This window comes from Macaca mulatta, chromosome 7, assembly GCF_049350105.2.
Source record: "Macaca mulatta isolate MMU2019108-1 chromosome 7, T2T-MMU8v2.0, whole genome shotgun sequence".
NCBI classification, from domain to species: Eukaryota; Metazoa; Chordata; class Mammalia; order Primates; family Cercopithecidae; genus Macaca; species Macaca mulatta.
The window spans coordinates 154,610,264-154,622,588 of NC_133412.1; the positions used below are offsets into that span (position 1 = coordinate 154,610,264).

General features: G+C 42.7%; 1 protein-coding gene across 7 annotated transcripts in view; it reads right to left on the bottom strand.

Annotated features, from left to right (window-relative positions):
• Window positions 1-12,325, bottom strand: part of STON2 (stonin 2) — a 173,816-nt gene that overhangs the window by 122,540 nt on the left and 38,951 nt on the right. For all 7 annotated transcript variants that reach the window (XM_015144277.3, XM_015144276.3, XM_015144275.3 and 4 more), the window contains one exon: window positions 9,922-10,206. In XM_015144277.3, the coding sequence (XP_014999763.2) occupies window positions 9,922-10,206 (285 nt within the window). The remainder of the gene's footprint in view (window positions 1-9,921; window positions 10,207-12,325) is intronic.

Genomic DNA, 12,325 nt, shown 5'->3' on the forward strand with positions numbered 1-12,325 from the left:
GAAGAGCCTGGACAGCAGTGAACCGGCCTGGAACTGCGAGAGACGCAGTGCAATTACAGCAGACGGAGCCCAGGGGAGAGGATCAGAGACAGTATCAGCCCTGAGAAGGAAAGGCTCTGCTGAAATTTATTCCTGGGTACAGCGTCCTCTGAGACGGACTGCACAAAGGTCATTAACTACATTTAGAAGCACAGAAGAACTGAAGGTATTAAAAAAAAATAAAGCCTCTTCTGTTGCAGGGGGAATTACATATGCATGCAAAATGCAGTGGGCCTTGTCCACATATTCACCAAAAGGGTTGGGATATCTTATTCCACCCCCACCCACCACTCACCACCCCCATTAACCAGAATGAACAACATAATAGAAATTAACGGCTGGGCTAGTCTTCTTCAGGATGAAGCCTCTCAGCTGTCACCCCTGCCTCCCTCTTAAATGGCTGACGTCATCTCTGATCCTCCCCCAAACAAGTGGCTCTTTCTCTGGTCCCAGATAATTAGTTTCCCCAGACACAATGGGAAGGCCTCAGCCCAAGCTTTTAGGGAAGACGTTTGAAGCATAAGGGAATACTAGTGTTTGCCTGGGCTATGGGACAAATGTTCCGGAAATGAAAGGGTTTTTTTGTTGTTGTTTGTAATTATGCACATCCTGCAGTATCTGCATAATGGGTCCAATTCAGCTCTGGCCTTGCAGATAAATTACCATGTCCCTGGAGGAAGGTCAGCGTATGAGTGAACAGGAAGCTTCATGCTGACAATAGTGCCTTAATTTTTTTTTTTTTTTTTTAATTTTAAGGATGAACTTTGCTCTTTTAGTCCATTTATCTGCAGGCATTTGCAGACATGTTCTAAACACACCCACACTTGTAAAATGCACATACTTAAAATCAGCCTTGGCTTTGAGAGAACAGTATAAAGATTTTAGATGGTAGATGAGCTGACTGCTATATTCTTCCTGGTACCTGATGGAATTTTAAAGCCAGAGGAAGCCTTATATGTTAGTCAAATTTTTGTAGCTAGAGAAAAGTCAGGAACACTATTGGCTAAAGGACCCAACGTGAATAAGACATGAGATGGGTTTAGGTTCATTTTCAAAAAAAATTTCTTTAGAGAACTATACAAAATTTCATTTTGATTTAAATACATTCACCGGAAGGTTTTTTTTGTGTTTTGTTTTTTTTTTTTTTTTTTTTAACACTCTGGTTCTGCTCACGGTTTTGTAGAATATCTTATGCATCTGGTTCAGAGTTCAATAAATGAGTTTTCAGTTAAATTTCTTGACATTTTTCACCATACAACCTTAAATCATATGGCAACCTCAAACTGGAGATGTGAACAGTGTTCTTGTGGCTAATTTACATATTTGACCTTAAAGGTTCCAATAAAAATCTTCTAAAGACATCATTTATCAACATGGCCCGACCCAAAGGGGTCTTACGAAGTCAAAGAGGTATGAATCCCTCATTTGGCCTCCACCAAATTTCAAGGGTTTTAATGTTGAACACAATTTTCATAAAAGAGTCAAAAGGAAATGATTCTATATGTTTCCTCATTCATAGTAAACTCAGGTCCTAAGAACTAATGCTCTCTTTCCATATATATGGTTATACAAAGGCTTTTGTCAGTCAGGGCGCGGTGGCTGACGCCTGTAATCCCAGCACTTTGGGAGGCTGAGGTGGCTGGATCACCTACCTGAGGTCAGGAGTTCAAGACCAGCCTGGCCAACAGAGTAAAACCCCATCTCTACTAAAAATACAAAAATTAGCTGAGCGTGGTGGCGGATGCCTGTAGTCCCAGCAACTCGGGAGGCTGAGGCAGGAGAATCGCTTGAACCCAGAAGCGGAGGTTGCAGTGAGCTGAGATCGCACCACTGCACTCCAGCCTGGGTGACAAGAGGGAGACTCTGCTTCAAAAAAAAAAGACTTTTGTCACTATCATTTTATTTTAATCATATTTTTCTTTCTTTCATTTTTTTTCTTTTTTTTTGAGATGGAGTCTCACTCTGTCATCCAGGCTGGAGTGCAGTGGCGCGATCTCGGCTCACTGCAACCTCCGCCTCCCGGGTTCAAGAGTTTCTCTTGCCTCAGCCTCCCAAGTAGCTGGGACTACAGGTGCCCGCCAGCACACCCTGATAATTTTTGTATTTTTAGTAGAGACGGGGTTTCACCATGTTGGCCAGGCTGGTCTCGAACTCCTGACCTTGTAATCCGCCTGCCTCGGCCTCCCAAAGTGCTGGGATTACAGGTGTAAGCCACCACACCTGGCCAATTTTAATCATATGTTTCTAAAGGAGATTGTATATCTCCTTTTTACTCTGGCCAACCATGATGGCACTTATTCACTTCAAATCCTGCCCTAATTAAAGTCCAAGACAAAGTGGTTGCCTTGATGATTTAAGCATTTCTGGAGTCGTTTTTCCTACCAGCTGTTGCTCCTGGTTATCCAATCAACCTTGGTATGCTTCAATGCACAATAAAGTAAGTAGCCAGGTCACTAGGGTGAGGACTAACAACTCCTTGGCTTCTCTAAGGTTCCCAGTGCAGCTTCTAGCCATTTAAATACCATAAAAAGTAAGAGATGTACCATTAGTGACAATTTCTTTGTACCTAACTCCACTGTGCCTACAGCCTTGTGGCATTTTAATTAGGGAAATAGTACATTCCAATTCCAGGCGGAAGTCCAATGCTCGCTTGGCTTTATTCTTAGGTGGCACAGTTTAAAAGATGTATTCTTTTGTTTTTTACTCTTCATCTGCCAGAAAAACTTCAAAGAGAGGAAGAAAGGGAATTGGGGGATGGGAAAGGAACATCCTGGATAACCTCACCACTCCCTCTGTGTGTGTGAGTGTGCTATTCTCTTTCCCAACTTCTCTCTGCAAGCCAGGATGTTCAGGTACGAAACAGCTGGCTAAGGAAGGTTTCACTTCTTCTTCTGGAAATTAAAACTAGGAACAGCACTGATCAGTTCCACTTCTCCTCCTCCTTCTCCTCCCACCACCTTTTTCTCTTACGACCTTCTCACAAAACAACATCCACAGAGGGTTTGCATGAGACAGGTACCAAGATAAACATTGTTACATCTCTCCCGACATGAAGACATCTGATCAGAAAGTATGGGCTCTTAATAGAAGTAAATGGAGTATGAAGAGTAAAACGGGAAGAAGCTAAACACTACAACTATATATTATGTATAGGAAAGAGTCAGCTTGTTCCGGTGATGCTGATGTGATTGGGAAAAGGGTTAAAGCCAAAAATTAGTTTCCACTGATCCTTTTTTTTTTTCTGGCTGAACTTTTTTTCTTGCATGCACAGAGACACACCTACATACTCCAAACTTCACCAAAGGTTCCAAATTTTTGCATTTAAATACAGCACACCAAACATCTCTCTTGCCCTAATTCCATTTCATTCTTGTGTTATCCATGCTAAAAAGAGTTTGCTCAGTCTACATGAGTGAAGCTATAGCCCAAAATAGATCTAACATCTGACTGATGGAAGTTAATAAACTAAGAAGAGCATTTTAGAGTAGATAAATGAGAAATTGATGGGCAAATCATTTCTCTGTGGTCAGATTAGACAAAAAGCACGAGAGGGCCATTTTGTCTAAGTTGGTCACCTAGCTGTGGGCAAAATGGGCACTACTTGGCCCACAGCTAGGTGGCCAATTTAGACAAAAGTTTATCCTAGGTCAGTAGTGCCCACTTTCTCCAAGTGAAGAAAACAGGATAAAACTGAGTAAGAGCTTTGGAGAAGCCCCAGAAGTAAATGATAACTAACAAGGGAAGTTGCTTTAAATTCTGATTTTTACCCTTCACAGGAAGAGACAATAGAGGCACCTGTCATAAAATGAACTGCTCAGGCAAGTAATTCTCCCAGCATCCACTTCTTCCTTTGCTTCCTCAGAGCCAGTTCCAAATTCTCAGCTGTATGAAATGAAAAATGTAGGCCAGCCACGGTGGCTCATGCCTGTAATCCCAGTACTTTGGGAGGCCAAGGAGGGCAGATCATTTGAGGTCAGGAGTTCGTGACCAGCCTGGCCAACACAGTGAAACCCGTCTCTACTAAAAATACAAAAATTAGCCAGATGTGGTGGCACGTGCCTGCAATCCCAGCTATTTGGGGGCTGAAGCAGGAGAATCACTTGAACCCAGGAAGGCTGCAGTGAGTCGAGATTACGCCACTGGACTCCAGCCGGAGTGACAAAGCGAGACTCCATTTCAAAAAAAAAAAAAAAACTTAAAAACAAAAAGACAAGTGGTGGTTGAAAGACAACCACAAGAGATGGTAATCGCAGGAGCACAGGTTGGCTCTGGTTTCCTACTAGAGGATCCAGAAAGAAGCCCAATGGATTTCTGCTCAATTCTGAGCGCTGTGCTATGTCTTTGAATATCCACACCTAGCAGAACTATACAGACAGAGGAAGTGCTTAGTAAATATCTGGTGACTCAATGAGTAAATTATAAGGAGCTGCAAGGTTTAGGGACCAAGCACAATGACATGCACACATCTCCTTAAAAAATACACTGCATCATGAGCCGAGATGGGGCCACTGCACTCCAGAGCCTGGGCAACAGAGCAAGACTCCATCTCAAAAAAAAAAAAACAAAAAAAACAAGTCCTCCATCATTACAGATGCTCCCCTAATTCAGACTGACTCATTCTCAGCCTTATGCAAAGGGTTCCATTTTAAGATTTTAGAGACTTAGTACATTAGTTTTCTATGGCTGCTGTAACAAATTACCACAACCTTGGTATCTTAAAACAACAGTAATTTATTCTCTCATAGTTCTGGAGGCCAGAGTCTGGGATGAGAATCACTGTGCTAAAATCAAGATGTCAGCAGAACTGCACTCCCCACAGAGGCTTTAGGGAAGCATCTGTTTCTTGTCTCTTGCAGCTTCTGGTGGCTGCCAGCATTCCTTGGCTGTGGCTTCGTCACTACATCTTTAAGATCAGCATTTTCAAATTTCTTTCTGTTTCATCTCCACAGTGCCTTCTCTTCTGTGTAAGCAAAATCGCCCTCTGCCACTCTCATAAGGATGCATGTGATTGCAGTTAAGGCCCACACATAATCCAGGATTATCTCCCCATCTCAAAATCCTTAATCTCATCTACAAAGACCCTTTTCCCAAACATCATCATATTTATAGGTTCCAGGGAGGACAACCTGATGTCTTTGGGAGCCATTACTCAGCTTAGTATTGCCAAAACAACAGAGCAGGCAGCAGTGATTGCAGCAAGTCTCACACGTCTCTACTTGCTGCAAACATCTGTGTTATTTCTGCATAATGCCTGCAGTTACATAGGTGGTTATTATTGCAGTATACAGCACATGTACTCAAACATTTTAGATTCAAATTAAAATGTGAGCTGCACAACAGCCTCCAGAATGGAATGACTGTGTAACTTGGGGAATGTCTATATTATCCATTATGTGGGGGCAGGAGGCAGGGGCTAACGCCTAGTCTCTCCTGTGTAATTGGCCTTAGCTCTGCCAATTACTCTATCCTTATTGTCAAACACAATCTATGGGAGGAAACCCAAGAGGGAATTAGCTTATGTGGGAGAGGCTACTTTGGATAATAGGAATGTACCCTGCAGCTTCTCATTCAGTTTAGGTTCATTGATGGGTCAAGTTGGGTATTGGCAGAAAATCTGGAACTGGACCCTTGGGTTTATTAGCATTTTCTTTACCACTCTAATGCTGCGCACCATCCCCTACACTCCTTGGGTTTCTAGGTTAGAAACACTTCTTGAGGTGGGGCCGGCCCTACACATGGTTTATTTCTGCTTCTTGCCTACAGACTGGGCATCAAGTCTGCTGGGAACCCATCCTACAGGACCCTCCTAAGGTAGAGAACTCCATCTCCACAGGGTTGAGTTAAATTTTCACACATATGAACAGATGGAATTAGTCATACTTGAGCAGTTTTCAAAATTATGCTTTCATGCATTTGAACACTGTCATTTCTTGATTTATTCTCTGGTAATATTAATAAATCTTAAATTCTTAGGACAATGCAGGGCTGAGATTGGGTTAAGGCAAGTGACACACTTGCCTCGGATGTAAAATTTAAGGGGGTGCCAAAAAACTCAGTAATGAAAACAACATTTTAACGCAGTATATTAAAAATATCAAATCAAAATCAAAGCAGCAAACCACGGCTCACAGGTTGACTATTTCTGTAAATGAAATTTTATTAGAACCAGAGAGACAGCCAGCGGGGAGGAGGTCCCCGGAAAAACTCCAACTGGCCTGTGCACTGGGGTGGAGCCGTAGCAGTTTGTGCCACTTGCAGCGGGGAAGAGCCTGGCCCCTCCTCTTCCTGTGTGGAACCTGGGATTTGAGCTGCGGGCTGGAGGCGCGCTAGATGAATTCTGGCCTTGCTCAGAGCCCCTGTTTCCCCTCTTTTTTCCTTTTCACCCAATAAAACCCGCCTCACTTACCCTTCAAACCATCTGCGAGCTTGAATTTTCATGGCCGTGGGATGGACAAGGACCCCACCTTTAACTGAACTTTAGGAAAATTCCTGCAACACCAGGTCCAGGATAAGGGTGGGCCAAGTGTGGCATAGTCATGCAAGTGTTAGTTGGATCTTGTCTTTAAAATACTGATATTTTGTTCATTAAGAAATTTTTGCATTACGTGATTTTAATAATTTTAAAATAACTTTAATTTTTAAACTGAATTCTTAAAAATTAAAAAAATACCTTTTTTTCAAGACAATTATTACGGTTTGATATGGAGCAAAAGTGTTTCACGTATTTTTTCCCAATCTGTCACAGAGAATGCTAAAAAGACACACTCAAGAATCACAATTTTAAGAAATTCATAATTTTTACTGCCTCATCAAGGATATTGTTGGGTGAAATAGACATTTTGCTTTACTATGAGTAGACAATGGCCAACAGTTTTATCTGCTGTTACTTTTTTACCATCAATGCAAATGTCAAAGCAGTGAAAAGGCAAATAACATCTTAGAATTAGAATGAAAATGATTTTAACCTGAAAGACCCCTTGAAAGGATCTTAGGAGACTCCAAGGACTATGGGCCAGATTGTGAATTGCTGCCTTAAAGGGTAAAGCTTTCACAATATATCAAAAGCATTGTCAGTCACAAGATAAGATCCTCAGTCAGATGGGGGCAACATAATTATAACTAATCTCAAAATTAATTTTGGAAAAATCAGTGAACAATTGAGCAAATTGACTATCATATAAATAGTTTTGAGCAATCAGGAAATCTTTGAGGCTAAAGATAAGATGTGAAAGAATCTGAATGCCATGAATATAATCCATGACCTGAAGGCATGGCCATTTTAGGGCAGCAAAGTGGAGAAAGAGCACCCCAGCCATCACTTACCTTCCATTCCTTGCCCCCACTGCCTCCTGGGTAATGAGGGAGCAGAGAGTACTAGAGCAGCAGCAGCAGCAGAAGAGTGAGGCAAACGAGAGGAGAGCACAGGGCATCCGAAGGCTGCTCCAAGACTTTGGGGCTGGTTGGCCTGGTGCGGAAGCTCTCCTGCCATTTCCTAGCACACAACCTTGGTTGAATTCCCAAAGCACTGTCTGGCTGAGTCTCCTCCACCATAAGTAATATGGATTAATATAAATACCTTCCTCATACAATTGTTGTAAAGAGTACATGAGATGATCTAGTTAAGGCACTGAGCACAGAAACTGAGACAATAAGTATGCAGTAAATGTATCATATTAAGCAGAAGGAACACACTTCTGTGCTCATTCACTGCCCAGTGTTCGGTAACTTTTCCCTACACGCATCAACGCTTAGCCCAGGGCCTTCTCAGAGTTAGGTGTTCAGGAAGGGAAGCCTGTCTGGGCCTGTCACTTCTTCTGTGCTGCACTGAGAGTCATGACTCAACGACAATTCATGCAGAAATCTGATGTTTAGGCTGGGCACACTGGCTCACACCTGTAATCCCAGCACTTTGGGAGGCCGAGGCAGGCGGATCACCTGAGGTCAAGGAGTTCGAAACCAGCCTGGCCAACATGGCGAAACCCTGTCTCTACTAAAAATACAAAAATCAGCCGGGCGTGGTGGTAGGTGCTTGTAATCCCAACTACTCGGGAGGCTGAGACATGAGAATCACTTGAACCCCACGGGCAGAGGTTGCAGTGAGCTGAGATTGTGCCACTGCACTGCAGCCTGGGCAACAGAGCAACACTCCCTCTCAAAAAAAAAAAAAAAAAAAAAAAAAAGGAAATCTGATGCTTAAATATGAAAAAATAGACATAAATGTGCAAATTATTACATAAAAATATAAATGTTTGTAACAGAATTGTTTTATATTTTCTTAAAATCATTTTTATTGGTATTGAAAACACATTGAAAAACAAAGGAATCAGGCTTAAAAGTGACACTAGCAAAACATTTAACACACCAACAGAAAAATATACCAACCCTGCTTTTTGCTAGTAGGTCTCTGTGGTAGAGAGAATAATGCCTCCCATTCCACCCCAAGATGTCCACATCTTGATTTCCAGAACCTGTGAATGTGTTACTTTATATGGCAAAAGAACTTTACTGATGTGATTATGTTAAGGACCTTGAGATGGGGACATAATCCTGGTGAGTCCAGTGTAACCTTTAACAGAGGTCCTTAATGCCTGGTGAGCCCAATGTAACCACAGAGGTCCTGAATGGAAGATAGAGGCAGATGTCAGGGAAAGATGTGACTTCAGAAGAAAGGCACAGAGAGATGCCACATTCCTGGCTTTAGAGACAGAGGTAGGGGCCATATGCCAAGGAATGTTGACAGACTCTGAAAGCTGGAAAGGGCCAGGAAACAGACTCTCCCCTAGAGCCTCCAGAAAGGAACGCAGCCCTGCCAACACCTTGATTTTGGCCCAGTGACACCCATGACGGACTTCTGAAATACAGAATAATAAGATGATAAACTCATGTTGTTTAAGCCACTACACTTGTGGTGACTTGTTATAGCAGCAAATAGAAAACTAATACAGTCCCAAAGCTTATCCAGATCACCTGTGGCATACTTCAGTGCACAACAAAGAAGTAGCTAGGTCACCAGGGTGGGGACTAACAACTCCTACAGCTTTACTAAGCTCCCCAGTGCAGCTTTTGGCCATTGAAATGCCACAAAATAAGAGATTTCTCATATACAACCACCCCTACCCATAAGGATTCGGATTCAAGAGTTCTGAAGTGTGAGAATATCCATGTTTAACAAATCCTGTTGGTGACATGCTTAGACATGGTCAGTGGTCCACACGTTCACACACATTCATTTCTCTTTTTTTATTTTTTGGAGACAGAGTCTCGCTCTGTCACCCAGGCTGGAGTGCAGTGGTGCCACCTCAGCTCACTGCAACCTCTGCTCTCAGGTTCAGCAATTCTCGTGCCTCAGCCTCCTGAGTAGCTGGGATTACAGAAGTGCGTGACCATGCCCAGCTAATTTTTGTACTTTTAGCAGAGACCGGGTTTCTCCATGTTAGCCAGGTGTGTCTCAAACTCCTGAGCTCAAGTGAGCCATCCATCTCGGCCTCTCAAAGTGATGAAATTATAGGCGTGAGCCACCACACCCAGCAGAAACATTCATCTCTATATGTAAGGTGCTTACAATTTAGGAGCTGAGTAAATATAATTCCAATCCCTAACAGAAAAATATATATGCATTACTTTAAAGACAAGTCAACAGCCAGGGACAAGAGTAAAGGTCTAGAAATGTCCTAGAACACATAAATTCTTTTGTATGCTTATGTCAACAAAAACAAGATACAGAATTAAACCAGATGAGAACTCCGTCTGCTCTCCCCTGTGCGACTGGTGCTTCAGGGGCAGGGGGCAGGTGAAATGGAATCCTGGCAGCCCTACAGACCTCTCACTGAAAAGCATCCCTGCTGAGCACATAACCAAGCCAGGCCCTTCCTACCCTCTCACCTGTCTCAGCTGTTTCCTGATGAGGTGGAGATGTGCTGGCCCAGGGCGTGTCGTCTTCAAACTGAACCCAGCTGCTGATGGCCGAGGCCAGGTCAGGTGGGGGCTGCTCAGGGCTCTCAGGTGGGGAAGCTGCTTCAGAGATGAGGCCCATCTTTTCAGAGGAGTCATCCTGCTCCGAGTGGGAATGGTCTTGAGAGCCTCCATCCACCACATGGTTCTCCCCAGAGGAGCTCTCAGACTGGTCTGGGGAAGATGACAGTCCTGGGAGGTGCTCTTCCGTGCCCCCTGAAACAGATACCAGACGCCACCATCATGTGAGGAAGGCCGCTCTTCAGAGCCATCTCATGGAGGCAAAAACTAAAGATGGCCATGGGGTGCCAGCATGACTCGCCACTGCAGTGAGTGCGGAGAAGAAACAGCCACACCCATCTGACTCTATGTGAAACAACTGTTTCCCCAGTCATGTGTAAACGCTGTAAGCTCAGCATGTCTCCAGTCAGTACCCTGGCAGGCAGAGACTAGCAGCCTTCTTCACTATTCTTATCCCAACATCTACTCCAGTGCTTGGGGGTCACAAAGGAAAGTGCTTACAGAAGTCAAATAAGAAATATACCTGCATCAAGTGGGACAAGTGAAAGGCAAAAGGGACTGGTGGAGACTGTGGCTAAAAAGGAGCACTTTTGTCAGAAGACATTCAAATTCAAATTTCAAACTATTTGCAGTCTACGCTATACACAGCCACAGGACACCAGGTGCAAACCCGTGTGCACTAATGACCAGCTGAATGTAACCTAGAGGCTATTCCTGTAGCCCTGTATCACTTGACTGGCCCTAGAAAATTTAACAGACTTCAAATTTTTTTTCTGAAAATTAAAAAAACTGGCCAGGTGTGGTGGCTCAAACCTGTAATCCCAACACTTTGGGAAGCCGAAGTGAGTGGATCACCTGAGGTCAGCAGTTCGAGACCAGCCTGACCAACATGGCAAAACCCCGTCTCTACTAAAAATACAAAATTAGCTGGGCGCGGTGGCACATGCCTGTAATTCCAGCTACTTGGGAATTTGAGGCAGGAGAGTCACTTGAACCCAGGAGGCAGAGGTTGCAGTGAGCCGAGACTGCGCTACTGGACTCCAGCTTGGGCAACAAGAGCGAAACTCCATCTCAAAACAACAACAACAACAAAAAAAACTATATCCTGATTATGGTGGTAGATATACAAATCTATACATATGCTGAAATTCATCAGCTGTACAACAAAAGAAGTCAATTTTTCTTTAGAAATTTTTTAATCAAATAATTAATATAAAAATCTTTTCTCCCATCACTAGCCAACTGGTCCATCTGCAAGTACTCAAAGCCTCTACAGCTCTGTCAAACAGAAATAAAATGTGAGCTATATATGTAATTTTAAATTTTCTAGTAGCCACATGAAAAAAATTAACCACAACAGGAGAAAGTATTTTAATAATATACCTTTCAACCCAATATGTTGAAAATTTGTAATTTCAACATGTAATAAATATAAAATTAATTAGCTATTTTATTTTTTTCTTAAACTAGGTCTTTGAAATTTAGTGTAGGTATTTGATGCTTACAGCACATCCCAATTCACACCTGTCACATTTCAGGAGCTCAATAATCACATGGCCACCATATTGGAGAGCAGACCTGTTGACTCACACTTCCTAGGTGTTATAAATGAAGGTGGGATGACTTCAGTAGGCACTGGTAGCTGCAGTAGAACAGAATCAACTGACATGTCTCTGCAAATATCTCCTGGATCCTACCTTAACCTTCATCCCTGAGCACAAGTTCTCTAAAGTCAATACAGTCATCCTCCTTATGATCAAGTATGACCGTACTGAGCTCTTTCCACATGCCAGGCACTGCTCTAAGCACTTTTATGTATGAATTCACTTAAGCCTCACAACAACCTGTGAGATAGGTACTGATTATTCCTACTGTACAGATAATGAAACTATGCTTGGAGAGGTTATATAAATAATCTACCCAAAAGTATATCATTCATTCCTGGTGCAACAGGCCTTTGAACCCAAGCACTCCGGTTCCAGAGCTGTCATTTTTAACAACTATTTTTAACAACTACATTTTAAAAAGGCTGAAAGTAAAGCACTTGGTAAATATTAGGTTTTTGTTTCTTGGGAGAAAAGAGCCAATACTTTTGGTGTTTCCAAGCTTCTTTTTAGGGCCCTAAGGTTCCAAGACGCTTCTTCAGTGTGTAAATTCTTCCACTTAGGATTCTAAGATCTCAAGAAAGAAGGTAAGAAACTGACTCTTTTTACTATATTAAGATCCCACCCAAAGAATAATCAAGTAGAAGCCATAACAGATAGACATGGTTGTTTGACAATCTCTTCGCTTTAGGAAATGAAGGCACTCCTTA